General features: G+C 41.4%; 1 protein-coding gene across 1 annotated transcript in view; it reads left to right on the forward strand.

Moving 5' to 3' along the window:
• The first annotated feature begins 495 nt into the window (after positions 1-495).
• LOC100136181 (syntaxin 1B) overlaps positions 496-16,724 on the forward strand; it is a 61,490-nt gene continuing 45,261 nt past the window's right edge. The window contains 1 exon segment of the mRNA NM_001124457.1: positions 496-640. Within this exon segment, the coding sequence (NP_001117929.1) occupies positions 611-640 (30 nt within the window). The 5' untranslated portion in view covers positions 496-610.

A 16,724-nucleotide genomic window follows, 5' to 3' on the forward strand; every position in this document is an offset into this window, starting at 1 on the left:
CTCATCCTCTGATTATCTCACTTCCTTCTGCCTGCCACTAAAGACCACCCTGAGCCCCTTGTGGAAACCGCTCCTTTGGGAAGGGTGGCTGGGGTTTCCGTTGCCCTACCCAGTCTCCATGCTTGGGGACTGAATTTCACCAAATTATTTTAATTCACCGAAAACAAACTACAGTTCACTGTGTTGGCATGGGGCGCCGACCGATTACGCGCTGCGGATAGACACCGAAGGGAAAAAAGGGCGGAGGGGGAGGGGTAGCAGGTAAAGTGATAGAGATGGAGACCACGCGTGCGCACAGAGTTCCATCCCTCCGCATCGCTTCTTTTTTTTTGCAGCATCAGTACCGCGCTCGTATCGCATTCGTTTTCTGGAGTCGGAGCGCGCTGCGGGGCGACACTGCACCGCCAAGGAGGACGCACAAGCACGGTAGAGGGGGGACTAGAGAAAAGGGAAAAAAGACAGAGAAGGTAGCGCACAGGGGAGACTCATAGCCTACCCCCTCATTTGAATACTGGAAGAAAATATAACATTGTCGGACCTTTAGACATAAGAAGACAACGAGGCGGAAAAACCCAGGCGATTATATTTTAGCCAGCACGGCGGGGAAACAATGAAGGATCGTACACAAGAACTACGAAGTGTAAGCTTATATATTTCTACCATTCCTGCCCTCCTCCCTTGGTCCCACTCTCTCCTCCCTTCCGAATCCTCACCGCAATCGGGCGTCAGCGTCTGACATCTCCTTGCTGAGCGCTAGCTCACGGCAAACATAACAAATATGTGCACTGAGGTTTCAGTTCTTACCGAAAATACAGAGGCTGATACCTTTAGGCTATTAATTTATATTTTACGCATTCGAATGTGTCTTCCCATCAGTGTCAATAGCCTAGTGGTGCCCGCATGCGTGCACTGATGATCATACACGTAATGTAAGCATGATAAAAAGATGACTTCTCTATTAAAGGTCCGTTAAAATGCAGTGATTTGATAAACTAGTATAGGGCTATTAGCATTGCAGGCAGGCAAGCATATAAAACAAACTCATCTACCATAAATAGTCTACTGCTAGAAATAACCCGAATCAATATAAGCTTATGAATGCTTATTGGATGGACAGCTACCCAGAATAGTGGTAAAATACTGTGGATGAAAGCTATCCTAGCCCAGAGTGCTCCTAGTCTAGCAATCCTTGCAAACACCGTTAAGGATTTTTATTCAACCCTTGGTAGAACTAAATATTTGTTCAGAATTGCCTCAACCCATCGGATTTATCTTTTTCTAGATAGTTGATGGGGAGAGCGTTTTATACGAGTGGGACGGGGTCGACTACGGTGGGGGTGGGGGGTCATATTATGAGATTGTACGTTTTCTTATAACTGGCCTCCATAATAGGGTATAGTTTACATTATTGCTTGTATTAGACCCAAATTCGACCAAGGAGGACATCATTTTAGCTCTCTCCCAACTATGCGTCTATAGGGTTCAATTGGGTTCGCTTTGGCGACACCATGCAATGGCAGTATCTGCACCAGGGTTTCATTTTTCCCTGCATTGGAAAACCACATGCATACTGGTTTACAACACATTCAGTGACTAGATATATGCCATGAGGATAGCCACTGTCATATATTTGTGCAATTTGTCTGTCTAGGTTTAATTGAAAAACAAATGTCTCCTATCCTCAAGGGAATCAAATCAATATGAGGCCCGAAGCATGCATGCCTTTTTTTGGCGTAGCCCAACCTCCCAACGTCTGGAGATCAATAAAATATCCGAGGAAACGCCTGGACTAACTGCCGCTCTGCACCTATATCTATAGCGTGTGTGTGTGTGTGTGTGCGCGAGCGCGCGTGCGTGCCTGTGTGTGATTTATTATATCCAAATGTAGAGCCAATACAGGCTATACTGCTGTGAACATTATAGCACATGATTGTGATTGTGCCACCGTTCCTGAGATAGCCCCTGGTCAGCGGAATCACCTTGCACGAATTCTGTGCCTCCTTCTATGCCTTCCCACTGAAACGCTGAACACAGCTAGATCCATACTCAGTCAGACACTAGGCACTTGCCCCACTGCAGATTCAACGAGACTAGGCTACAAAAAATATCTCGGTTATGATGCTTTCGTGTCCAAACGAACCATACGAGCGTTTATTAGACGTGCTCATTATTGTAGATTATCTTGCTCTCTGAGACGAATTTTCGTTATTTCTTTAACTGTAATTTATGGTTTTGTATCCCCAACCCAAGCCCCTCACGTTCCCGATATAATCTATGCCATCTGAAGTGAAATTGATAAATAGTCGCTACCGTCAGTCTAAACTCTATGGAAATAATATTGTTAATGTTATATTATATTGATAGAATATCACGTAATTCTCGCAACAGATGTTATATGATTGGGTAATAATTACGTTTTATGTAATCATCAACATCACAGTGACGTATACGTCGCGCGCTACATCGTCCTGCTCTGAGCAAGCCGTGTCTGCACGGGTTTTACCGAATGTGCTACGTGTGAGTGAGCAAAAGATTGGCCGGCTATATTTTCCATGTCTATACCGACTATTCCCGTGTAAACCAAAGAATCGGCTGATAGACCTTCGGTTGAGGGTGCGCGCGTGCGTTGCTGCACAATATATGTTCCAATGTTATTGATTATAAACTGGGGTAGTGGTTGCTGAGAAGGGACACATTCTGTGGGTTGAAAAGGCACAGGCATAGTTTTCTTATTCAAAAACGTATTTCTAAGCATTATAAGCTACAGAGATGTCAGTGCAATTCCTTACTCATAAAAGTAATATTGCGCTCTATCATTGACTCACACACACACACACATACACACATACACATATTATTGATTTGTTCTCCCAAGACCAAAATATTTCACTCACTCAATGTCCTTAACATTTCTGTTAAGGCACTAGCATTTTGCATGACACTAGACATTTATTCAGAGAAAAAAATGTGTGTGCTTTTTAAAATTTTAATTGGTTTTGTGGCTGCATTTTTTACCCCACTTTTTGTACCAGTTGGCTTTTCATAGCCGATCATTAAGAGTATCTCTACCCGCTCCTGCTGTCTATAGAGAGTTGAAAACAAGCAGGTCTGGGACAGGTAGCACATCCGGTGAACAGGTCAGGGTTCCATAGCCGCAGGCAGAACAGTTGAAACTGGAGCAGCAGCATGGCCAGGTGGACTGGGGACAGCAAGGAGTTATCATGCCAGGTAGTCCTGAGGCATGGTCCTAGGGCTCAGGTCCTCCGAGAGAGAGAAAGAAAGAGAGAATTAGAGAGAGCATACTTAAATTCACACAGGACACTGGATACGACAGGAGAAGTAATCCAGATATAAGCCCACACTCCACTAGAGCGATATCTTCAACCACCAACTTACCATCCTGACACAAGGCCGAGTATAGCCCACAAAGATCTCCGCCACGGCACAACCCAAGGGGGGGCGCCAACCCAGACAGGAAGATCACGTCAGTGACTCAACCCACTCAAGTGACGCACCCCTCCTAGGGACGGCATGAAAGAGCACCAGTAAGCCAGTGACTCAGCCCCTGTAATAGGGTTAGAGGCAGAGAATCCCAGTGGAAAGAGGGGAACCGGCCAGGCAGAGACAGCAAGGGCGGTTAGTTGCTCCAGAGCCTTTCCGTTCACCTTCACACTCCTGGGCCAGACTACACTCAATCCTATGACCCACTGAAGAGATGAGTCTTCAATAAAGACTTAAAGGTTGAGACCGAGTCTGTGTCTCTCACATGGGTAGGCAGACCATTCCATAAAAATGGAGCTCTATAGGAGAAAGCCCTGCCTTCAGCTGTTTGCTTAGAAATTCTAGGGACAATTAGGAGGCCTGCGTCTTGTGACCGTAGCGTACTTGTAGGTATGTACGGCAGGACATAATCGGAAAGATAGGTAAGAGCAAGCCCATGTAATGCTTTGTAGGTTAGCAGTAAAACCTTGAAATCAGCCCTTGCCTTAACAGGAAGCCAGTGTAGGGAGGCTAGCACTGGATTAATATGATAATTTTTTGGGGTTCTAGTCAGAATTCTAACAGCCGTATTTAGCACTAACTGAAGTGTATTTAGTGCTTTATCCGGGTAGCCGGAAAGTAGAGCATTGCAGTAGTCTAACCTAGAAGTAACAAAAGCATGGATTCATTTTTCTGCATCCTTTTTGGACAGAAAGTTTCTGATTTTTGCAATGTTACGTAGATGGAAAAAAGCTGTCCTTGAAACAGTCTTGATATGTTCGTCAAAAGAGAGATCAGGGTCCAGAGTAACGCTGAGGTCCTTCAGTTTTATTTGAGACGACTGTACAACCATCAAGATTAATTGTCAGATTCAACAGAAGATATCTTTGTTTCTTGGGACCTAGAACAAGCATCTCTGTTTTGTCCGAGTTTAAAAGTAGAACGTTTGCAGCCGTCCACTTCCTTATGTCTGAAACACAGGCTTCTAGCGAGGGCAAATTTGGGGCTTCACCATGTTTCATTGAAATGTACAGCTGTGTGTCATCCGCATAGCAGTGAAAGTTAACATTTTGTTTTCGAATGACATCCCCAAGAGGTAAAATATATAGTGAAAACAATAGTGGTCCTAAAATGAAACCTTGAGGAACACCGGAATTTACAGTTGTGTCCTTGACTGGCAGAGCCATAAATGCAATACATGCATCCAATTTGTACCTACTTGGTAAGGTAGTGAGTTTATTTATACAGCTTTATAACATATCCAGTAACATCTTTGTGTCCAATGCAGAATTAGCAAAACATTCTGTTATTCCAGTTACTGTATATTTTGTGTTGTTTTGCTTAAAGCTTTGTGTGCCTCGAATCCCTGTGTTGCTTTATTTATCCCCACATGTATTTAGCGTTCATATTCACCACATGTATTTAGCATTCATATTCACCACATTTATTTAGCATTCATATTCACCCCATGTATTTAGCATTCATATTCACCCCATGTATTTAGCATTCATATTCACCACATGTATGACATGACGTAAGTTTAAGAGTGAGAAAAACAGCATTCACCTCGCTACCATGCAATGTGTCCCACATAAACAGGGATTTTAGTAAGACACAAGCTGGAACTCCCTGATTGCGTTAGAGGAAAGGAGTGTTTGACTCCGTCTCCGACCTAGACAGCACACCTTTATTTTACATTGACAGGCTTTTTCCTGTACTGTAGAGTTCTGTGGTAATGTATATAAAGTGCCTTCAGAAAGTATTCACTCCCCTTTACTTTTTCCACATTTAGTTGTTTTACAGCCTAAATGTAAAATTGATTACATTTACATTTTGTGTCATGGATCTACACACAATACCCCATAATGTGAAAGTGGAATTTAGTTTGTAGAACATTTTAGATATGTATACAAAAAATGAAAAGTTGAAATGTCTTGAGTCAATAAGTATTCCCACATACAATTATCTGTAAGGTCCTTCAATCGAGAAGCGAATTTCAAGCACAGATTCGACCACAAAGGCCAGGGAGGTTTTTCAATGCCTCACAAAGAAGGGCACCGAATGGTAGCGTAAAAAGAAAAATATCTGAGCTGAATATCCCTTTGAGTATGGTAAATTAATTAATTAGGCTTTGGATGGTGCATCAATACACCCAGTCACTACAAAGATACAGGCGTGTTTCCTAACTCTGTTGCCGGAGAGGAATAAACGACTCAGAGATTTCACCATGAGGCCAATGGTAATTTTAAAACAGTTACAGCGTTTAATGGTTATGATGAGGATGGATCAACAACGTTGTTGTTACTGTACTCCACAATACTAACCTAAATGACAGAATGATAAGAAGGAAGCCTGTACAGAATAAAAATATTCCAAAACATGCATTGTTTGCAACAAGGTAGTTAAGTAATACTGCAAAAAAAGGAAATTAACATTTTGTCCTGAATTCAAATTCAACACAACACATCACTGAGTAGCATTCTTCATATTTTCAAGCATGGTGGTGGCTGCATCATGTTATGGGTATGCTTGTCATCGGCAGGACTACAGAGGTTTTTAGGATAAACATTAACGGAATACAGCTGAGCACAGGCACAATCTTAGAGGAAAACCTGGTTCAGTCTTCTTTCCAAAAGACAATGGGAGACGAATCCACCTTTCAGTAGGACAATTACTTAATTTAGCACAAGGCCAAATCTACACTGGAGTTGTTTACCAAGATGACATTGAATGTTCCCGAGTGGCCGAGTTACAATTTTTACGGCTTGACAATCTATGGCAAGACTTAAAAATGGCTTTCTAGCAATGATCAACAACCAACTTGACAGTGTTTGAAGAATTTAAAAAATAATAATGTGCAAATATTGTACAAACCAGGTGTGCAAACTCCAAAAGACTCACACTGTCAATTGTGTTTCTAACATGTATTGTCTCAGGGGTGTGAATACATATCTAATTCAGATATATTAGTGTTTAATTTTTCGTAACTGTTCAAATTTTTCTTCCACTTTGACATTACAGAGTTTCTTGTGTAGATCATTGAACAAAAATGACAATTAAATACATTTTAATCCCACTTTTTTAACACAACAAACTATGCAAAAAGTCAAGGGCGGTGTGAATACTCTTTTGAACCTTCACCTGTACTAACAAGTCCCAAACGTCTCCATTAGCAACACGGTTAGCTCAGCTTATACAGTACCATACGTAAATGTTGCAAAACATTGTTATTGCAATGTAATAACAATGAAACAACTTTAAGATGACATTGTTCATATTTTTATCAAGGCTGTTGAGAATTAGTGCTGGAATAGGAGAAATGTATAGCCAACTATTCTGAATCAAAAGCCTTTGTTTTTTAACAATTCATCATCGAAATGGGTACAATCAAACACAGATAGCAACTGATGAATGAGTGAACCTTCTATGACCTTTGACAACAAGGGTTAATCAAGGCTCCCTCAGCACAAATGATACGGAAGCTAATATGGCTAACGTGTTGTAAGGATAGTAGAATACACGCAATAACAAAATAAAAATTTGCCAGCTGTAATAAAGATTATGCCACATTGAAAGTTGCGATATATCTTGCCTCTATTGTGCCTTAAGCTGTCCTTGAGTCATTGAAGGGCATGGCCCAAACCACCACTTAAAAAACGTAGAGCGGAACTGTGTATAGGGGAGTGGGGAGAGACACTAACGAATTCTGCTGGATGTATTTCAGAAATGATCATAGTTAGGAAAATAACTGCATGTTAAAATCTGTGTGAGGGAAGTTCTGTCTTAATGTCACTGCCTAGCAGTTCTGCTGTACTGAATACATTTGACATATTTGCATCTGTAGCGGCTTTTGTAATTTTATTGGCATATTTGAAGTTGAAACGTTCATCCACTTTTACGTTGTCTTTTATTTGAAGTATGCATCTTTTATGTTACACAATTCCATATTAGGACAATTCTGTCAAGTTTCTAGGAGACAGTAATCCTCCCTGACCCTAAAATGTCACCATGCTCACTGCTAAACAAATGATATCAGAGAACACAGTGGCGATTGGCATTTGATGCAGTTAGTAGATGTACAGGCTATCATTACTGAAAGGATTCTTGTCCTAAAGTGTATTTTTTTCAAAAGGAAGAGGGGGGTCACAAAATGTGTAGCCCGAGCATCTCCATTTGATGGCCCTCCAATAGTCACTCCCCATGAGTGATTACCGCAGCTAGTAATACATTATGTATGAGCACCACCCCTGACTACATGCCACATCAATGTAGTAGCAGATTGCACCAGAGAATACTGGTCGCTCTGTTTTGAGTATTTTCCTTAAGGCATGATGTTTTTCATGGATGGAGAATAGACTCCAGGAGAGGTCAAGGATGTGCATTATCTATTCTAAAGATGTGTTTGTATCAAGCGGTGAGTCATAACGGCAGCCATGTTGGAAATTAATAACCCAGGAAAAGCCACAGTTTCCTGGTTTAGCCCTAAAGTCTAGCGCGTCTGTGGTAGAGTGGGGGATGATGGGGGGCGGGCGCAGTGTTCTGTGAGGTCATATGCAACCAAGGGCAAAGACAGCCACTATATTTAAAATCACAGTGGTTTTCAGTGGTACACACAATGCAAGCACAAACCTAGAACTACCGGTAGATAAGTCCTACATTTGATTTATTTCCCAATAAACAATGTTGCGCAGACCTAAGCTGGAATGAGTGATGTGTGTTTTGAGTCCTCCTCCACAAAGTCATTTAAGCAGAGGGATCTTCATTTGCACTCTGTCAACCCAAAATGCAATTAAGCTTGTAACTGTAGTCGTAGAGACACAAAAGTTCAACAATGAAGTAAAAAAATGCTAATCAGGATTAAATAACAGGAGAGAATGTGACGCATTTATTGCAGCAAGACGTCTTTCATCTGACCGAGGGATCTGTTTGCCCACTGGTACTTACAGACTGGTACACGTGCCCTTGACTTGGTGGACACATTATACAATAAAAATAGCCCTCCAAGGCATGTTTTAGCATCTATATTCCTCACAATGGCAATGAACTGAACAATGGAAGGAAAGTCACTTGAGGTGGACAACAAATAGCCTTTGTGTCGAGTGTAGTATGTTTTTGTGTGGATTGGGTTTGGGGGTATGGTTAAAAGCTGACTAGTTTAGTAGGCTTAGGGTACTCAGGAACAGTCTCTGTCCCTGTCTTTGAGTCTTACTCACCTCACACTGGTGAACCTGTCACATGTTGTTTATCCCCACATATTTGGACTGCAGGATTTTTTATTAATCAGAAACTACCTCGATGTCTGCCCTGCTTTTTTTTATATAGTTAAGTTTACCTCAATACAGCTTGTCGTTTCTCCTCGGGGTTATACCTTCAAATGAGTTCTAGAAAGTCCAAAAACCATCTAATAATTCCTACTCCACTTTTACTCAATTGTTTTTACTATGTGCCATATAAAGAATAGCTTGCATTTTTTAAAATGTCAACGTAGGGTAAAGAAAGACATGCTGACTGGCCATTCCAGGCCGGACCACTTACTTCCGTCAACAATTGTAGCCACTAAATTAACACGCTGAACAATTAGTTTCGCTCTTTGTAATTTTATTGGCATATTTGAAGTTGAAACGTCCATCCTACTTTTCTGAGGATTCTGTGCCCGACTGTGCACATACAAGTCAGAGAGGAGCGGGCTGATCAGTCAGATGAGATCAGGTGGCTGTCTAGCGGAAATCTGTTTCTTAGCCTACCTCACATCCCCTTTCACTCAGACTGAGCTGAACAAAGGTGAAGCAGTGAGATCACCACCGTCTCAGGATGCTTACAATGTCGTACAGTTGGGATTTATTGTGACTCACACTGCTTTAAGTAATAAGATGTTCCAGGGACTATCATTCTATCTTTCAAGCTATGTAGAATCTAAATCTCTTTGATATTGAATGCCCATGATCATTCAAGTCCGTTTTTGTAAGTTTTGAAACACGGAATCCAAAGTTTTGGGTATGCCATCTTGTTGCCACAAATTCAGACTTTTATTTAACCCTTTACACTCGTGAAGATGGACCCATATGGATAGGGCTACATTTAAATGTTTATAACGGAAGAAATATGAAAACATATGCATATGCATGGTAGCAATTGAAAGGGTTTGGAAAATGTCATTATGGGGAAATTATTAGACCAAAGATTAGGACAAAACAGTTCCCCTGACACAAGACCGAATGTTATCATGTGATTTAACATTAAATCCGAAAATACTCTGGATCCATTCAGTAACATGAGAAGAATATCCTTGGAGAATGTGGGGTAGGTGCAACGTAAGACAAACACATCACATCTGTTTGAGTGAGAGGACTAACTGGTGTATTCAAGTGGCCACACAGCTCTCCAAGGTGTGCTCAGTTACTAAGTAATTTCAATGCACTTTAGTGACTCATAGAAGAGTCGTCAACTACAAGGTGCTTTTCTGTGCTCTCCTAGCTGTGCCGTTGAGGAGCTAGAGCAAGTACAATTGTAGTTGTTTTGTTTGGAACACAACCCTGCATCCCAGCCATCACACAATTACTGTTGTTTACACAATCCAAAAACAGACCATTATAAATCACAATCAGGGTCAGGTGGGCATCATCATTTGAAGCTTGTTCTATTGCCAAGCTAGACTAGACAAGTTATAAAATACTGTCTTCCCGTGTAGGGCTTTCATAAAGCAATTCAGAGAAACAGACGGTAATTTTGGTGCGCGTATGCTCTTAGAAAAAAAGGGTTCTTTGGTTGTCCCCATTGGAAACCTTTTAAAGAACCATTTTTGGTTCCAGGTAGAACACTTTTGGTTCCAGGTAGAACCCTATTGTGTTCCATGTTGAATACTTTCCCCAGAGGGTTCTACATGGAACCCAGCATAGTTCTACATAGAACCAAAAAGGGTTCTACCTGGAACCAAATAGGGTTCTCCTATGGGGACAGCCAAATAACCCTTTTGGAACCTTTTTTTTCTAAGAGTGTAGAAAGGAGTTATGAGTGCATTCAGGTGCGTGTTCCACGGCAAATTTTCTTCACAACACAATAGGGTTCTACCTGGAACCAAAAGTGTTCTACCTGGAACCAAAAATGGTTCTTTAAAAGGTTTCCAATGGGGACAACCAAAGAACCCTTTTTTTCTAAGAGCATACGCGCACCAAAATTACCAAACATAGGCTCATTCTGTTCAGAACAACACAGGGTATAACATCATGTAATCTTGTAACTGTACATCAAACATAGTGATCAAAAACGTTGACATTGTATATGACATGAGTTTTATGATTATGGAAATGTGAAGTGCGCAGGTGTTTGGCTTGCTTGTATGACATCAAAGCGGTATTTATTATAATCCTCAATGTCTCATCTTTCAAAATACACAGAGTCCTCTTAATATAAAGCATTTCCTTTACTCAGACAGCAAAACATTTGCAAAACTTTCAATTAGCAGGAGGGATTGGGGCGACTTCTTGTCGCGTGCTGTGCTCAAATTCAGAACGGCTGTCAGTCAGCACTGTGAAGCTTAGAGACCAGAGCTCTGATGTAATTTATAGCAAGTTACTGTACAACTAATTTGTTCCAATTTAGGCGCTTATCAGTGCCCAAATCTGCCATTTTCAATTCCGGGTAGGATTGTAAAGGACTATGTCAGGTGATATGGTTTTAATCCAACATCTTTAAATGACTCATGAGCACAATGATAGGACAAAGGAAGGAAAAGAGTTCAGCAGCAACATGCCCCTTAAGGACCACTATGTTGGGGAGATGTTATTGAAGTTTGATTATCACCTGCTCTCTCAGTTTGCATGATCACCATGTTATCGGTTCAGAATATTATTTCGGAAATTGCTAGTTGAGGAAATTGTCTTGGAAACAGTCTAGGAATGTCAGATGGTCTGATTGTGTTGTATGATCTTTTAGAGGTCAGAGTTTTGCCATTTTTGGGTGGCGAGGAGATACAATGTCTTTTTTTCTGATTGTAAAGGGTAAATGTCAGATCCATTTACTGCACTGTGACGCAATCATACACCCTGATGGCAAACACATTTAAAAGGCGCTCCCAGATATATCAATCCAACCACTAAAGTGAGTCAAATAGTTTTACAGCAGAAGAAAAAAAACATTATATGATGACCGATTTAGATTGATGTACTGTATATTTGACATCCTCAAGAACCCATGCCTGCAGATAGCCTAACTATCGATAAAGCCACAGACGTATGACCCCAACAAGTAATCAATATCTCTTTCTACTACAGCGCATTATTAAGTTAAGCACAAGTTAAGAATTCTGATGGGTGAGAAGCTACTTATGGCTGATGTAAAGTCCTCAGAAGGTTGCAAAGAGGGATGACCCTTCTGTAGAATTAGCTTTTACATAGAAACTATACTATAGCAATATAGTAATGGCTGATAATTCAAAAAAATCAAACAACAATTGAATCCTGCATTTAGGGAGGAAATCCAGGTTAGAGAGTACCATTTATAACTGTACAATCAAATCCTGATACTAGAAACAGCTTTGCGTGTATTTGTCCCATGCTGTCACTTTCATTCCGGATATCCATCCTCCTTTGTGCATCTATTTTTCTAAAAGACGGCGTCACTGGTGCTATCGGCCCAATGCCCCTCGCTGCCTGCACCCGCACGCCCGACTAGCATCACCACCCTGGATGGTTCCGACCTAGAATATGTGGACATCTATAAGTACCTAGGTGTCTGGCTAGACTGTAAACTCTCCTTCCAGACTCATATCAAACATCTCCAATCTAAAATCAAATCTAGAGTCGGCTTTCTATTCCGCAACAAAGCCTCCTTCACTCACGCCGCCAAACTTACCCTAGTAAAACTGACTATCCTACCGATCCTCGACTTCGGCGATGTCATCTACAAAATAGCTTCCAACACTCTACTCAGCAAACTGGATGCAGTTTATCACAGTGCCATCCGTTTTGTTACTAAAGCACCTTATACCACCCACCACTGCGACCTGTATGCTCTAGTTGGCTGGCCCTTGCTACATATTCGTCGCCAGACCCACTGGCTCCAGGTCATCTACAAGTCCATGCTAGGTAAAGCTCCGCCTTATCTCAGTTCACTGGTCACGATGGCAACACCCACCCGTAGCACGCGCTCCAGCAGGTGTATTTCACTGATCATCCCTAAAGCCAACACCTTATTTGGCCACCTTTCATTCCAGTTCTCTGCTGCCTGTGACTGGAACGAATTGCAAAAATCGCTGAAGTTGGAGACTTTTATCTCCCTCACCAATTTCAAACATCTGCTATCTGAGCAGCTAACTGATCGCTGCAGCTGTACATAGTCCATCGGTAAATAGCCCACCCAATTTTACCTACCTCATCCCCATACTGTTTTTATTTATTTACTTTTCTGCTCTTTTGCACACCAGTATCTCTACCTGTACATGACCATCTGATCATTTATCACTCCAGTGTTAATCTGCAAAATTGTAATTATTCGCCTACCTCCTCATGCCTTTTGCACACAATGTATGTAGACATTTTTTTTTCTACTGTGATATTGACTTGTTAATTGTTTACTCCATGTGTAACTCTGTGTTGTCTGTTCACACTGCTATGCTTTATCTTGGCCAGGTCGCAGTTGCAAATGAGAACTTGTTCTCAACTAGCCTACCTGGTTAAATAAAGGTGAAATAAATCAAATAAAAATATATATTTTTTTTAAATAAAAATAAATATTTTTTTAAATCCTTAAAGGGCCGAGTTTACCAGTACTGCTGATCTCACACTGGTATGGCGGTAGTAGCAGTAGTTGCACACTTTGAATATCCCACATGACATAATACGTTGTAGCCGTTGAATTTTTGTCTGGACATAAGTAAGTCAATTACAACGAAACAACATTCGGATGCTCTACTTAAGTGGGTGAGCTCATTTACATATAGTTCAGACTGTTCTTTTTTGTGTAAGTTGAATATGTAATTGATCACCCACTTCCTGTTTCATTCATGAGGCAAGGGGTGGAAGGAGGGAGGGGTGGTGAAGAAATATGCAGCTCACTGCTCCCTATAATGTCTTCTGCAAGGGGATTTGGCAAGGCAACAGAAACCCAATCAATCAATAAGTCAATACAGCTTCATCTTCCTAATTGGCTATTTGCTTTTAACACAAGGGGGGGGGGGGATGATAACACTTTACTGTAGGTGTCCTTATGTATGCATTCATAAAGCCTTTATAACAAATGTATATCACACAACATTTGTTATAAGCTGTGATATGTCATTTTAAATAGTTATAAGTAACGAAATAAGATGTTATAAAATGAGTCATAATGGGTGTTATATTGATGACTGTCCTGTTGTCATATGCTCTTATGTCACTGTTAATAACAGCTGCTATTACACAGTCTGCATGACAACTTATGTCATATGTTATTACATGCTACATAAGAGGCTACATACCAGATGATATTACAGGGTGTTATGCCATTTACCAACCTCTGTGTCACATTATTACATGGAACGGAATGATGGTGGTCATAACCATGTCATATGCCGTTATAGTGTGTAGAGACACCTTACGTAACGTGACAGTCATTTGATGTCTAATAAAACATTTATGAATGTGCTTATACCACAGGATGAGTTGAGAGTATCACAACGTTGTACCATTCAAAGGATTTTAAAAAACATGGTCAAATGGGAGCACAGATGTACTTAGGATTGTTTTATTTGGAGTTGTACAAATTGGACCACGTCAAGATATCAAAAAAGGACACATTATAATACCAACAACTTGCCAAAAAAAACACAGAAGTTATGACAAAATCAAGGTTGGTTGGGCACAACAGGATTTGTGACAGCTGTGAAAAAAAGGAAGATGAGCAGGCTACAATACAAATGACAGCTATATTATAAAGGAGATGGATAATTAGTCAGGCGGGTAGCTAGCTAACTAAGTGGTTGATGGTGCAATTGCAACATGTAGCTCTCCAGGAACAGAGTTGGAGAGCCATGCTTCTCACAATCCAAATATCGCCTGGAGCTAGGTAGCCACAGCCGTAGGGCCATGACATGAGCACAAGCAGCCCCACTGTGCTCCCATCTATGCATAGCTAGATAGTTAGCTAGCTAGCTAGCTTGCTAGCTACCGGAGGAATTTCAAATTATAAAGCACATTTTGCAGCACAATACATTCTCACAATACATTCTCTTTCAGTACACTTTAAACACAGTTACTTTTTTAATTTAATTGTTTCTCATGTGTTGTTGTTCTGTTGTTAAGTCCCACACTTCGTCTTCAGATTTCAGCTATCTGATTCACTGACACGAGCTCTAGCTAAATAACTAAAGTTTCTGCAAACTGTCTTCTTCTTCATGTGGTTTTCCGTCAGACTAGACGCTTTGTTGCGTATTGCTGCTTTTCACAGTTCAGAAAGTGCATTGACCCTTTGTTCACAAAAAGAAGGAAATGAGGAAAAAAGGAAATTGCACCACCATCTACCCCTACAGACATACCACTATCCCAACCACACCTTTACACTACTTTTGCCCTAACAGATCATACACCAGGCCGTCGGCCTGGGAGGCTGGAACCTCTTCTCTCAAAACCCCCTGTAGTTCTTCTGCACTAAAATCTATGACACCCCAAAACTTCTCTGCTTCTGCTACTACCATTTCAATGTTCTGGGATTTCCTTTCCATCTGTACGGTACAATTAATGACCATAGCAATAAATGCCAAGAAGCCAACCTTACTAAAGAACAAACTGTTTTTGGTCACTCTGTACTGGCCTACTACCTAATCATCTCAGGCTCCCTCACCCTTTGCCCACAATCCTCTACTTTCCTCACTGCCTCAGCATATGACACTTTCTGAGCTGCCCTCACCCTGGAAACTTAAAATCAGTCTCACTAGCACAGAACATTTCTGATCGCCAGCTACATGGCCACCCCCACAATTGAAACACTTCACTTTGTCCCATGTCCACCTGCACAATTCTCACACCTCTGCATCTCCCTCCTACATACTGCTGCATCATGACCACAAACTTGGCACCTGAAACACTGTAGTGTGTTCAGAACAAAAGCTCTCATGGACTAACTTATATACCCTAGCATGACTTTATCCGGCTAACACTCTGCATCTTAACTTAGAAGAACAGACAAGGTCTCCTCAGTCTCGTGCTCGCCACCAGGTCTGCTTTGTACGAAACGGTGTCCATCGCAGACACAAGGGATCCTCATCTTCAGTAGATCTACCTCAACACTCAGGTAGATCACTCCTTTCAACGGCGCTCTGTTCCAGAGAGCAAAGCAGGACACAGCTATGAAATGTGTAGCACCCTCTCCCTCTGGGCAGCAAACACGCAAAAAGTCAACACAAGTCCACTTCTGGATGCTTTGACCGAATTCTTCACCCAGCATGATACCACAAATAGATCAGACAAAAGGCATGGATCCACTTTCTCCACGAATCGTACTCCCACTGGGTCAGAGTCATCTTGGGCATTTTCCTGATCATTGGGGTGAGGCTCGGAAGCCTTCACCTCACCTGTTGGCGCATGTTCGTCCTCTTCCCTTCTGTCAAGTTACATTTCTGAGTTCACTATTCATCGTTTGCTCAGGGTTTTAAGAAGCATAACATATCATTATCTTCTCTGTACTTCACTCAACTGAGAAAGTACTCCGCTTGTATTTCACAGGTATTGGTTTGGGTTTGAACCTTGCACCCTTTTTTCTACCTCGCGTCATCTCTCCATCCCCCATCTTCCAACCTTCTCCACTGCAAAGCACTGCCTGCAAACTGTCAATTATTTTCTGCAAATTATACAGTATACCTGAAATGTCATGGAAAGATTGGAGCTCCAATGAAAATCAAATCAAATCAAATGTATTTATAAAGCCATTCTTACATCAGCTGATATCTCAAAGTGCTGTACAGAAACCCAGCCTAAAACCCCAAACAGCAAGCAATGCAGGTGTAGAAGCACGGTGGCTAGGAAAAACTCCCTAGAAAGGCCAGAACCTAGGAAGAAACCTAGAGAGAAACCAGGCTATAAGGGGTGGCCAGTCCTCTTCTGGCTGTGCCGGGTGGAGATTATAACAGAACATGGCCAAGATGTTCATAGGTGACCAGCAGGGTCAAATAAAAGTAATCACAGTGGATGTCGAGGGTGCAACAGGTCAGCACCTCAGGAATAAATGTCAGTTGGCTTTTCAGTAGCCGATCCTTCAGAGTATCTCTACTGCTC

The sequence above is a fragment of the Oncorhynchus mykiss genome, chromosome 13 (genome assembly GCF_013265735.2).
Source record: "Oncorhynchus mykiss isolate Arlee chromosome 13, USDA_OmykA_1.1, whole genome shotgun sequence".
NCBI classification, from domain to species: Eukaryota; Metazoa; Chordata; class Actinopteri; order Salmoniformes; family Salmonidae; genus Oncorhynchus; species Oncorhynchus mykiss.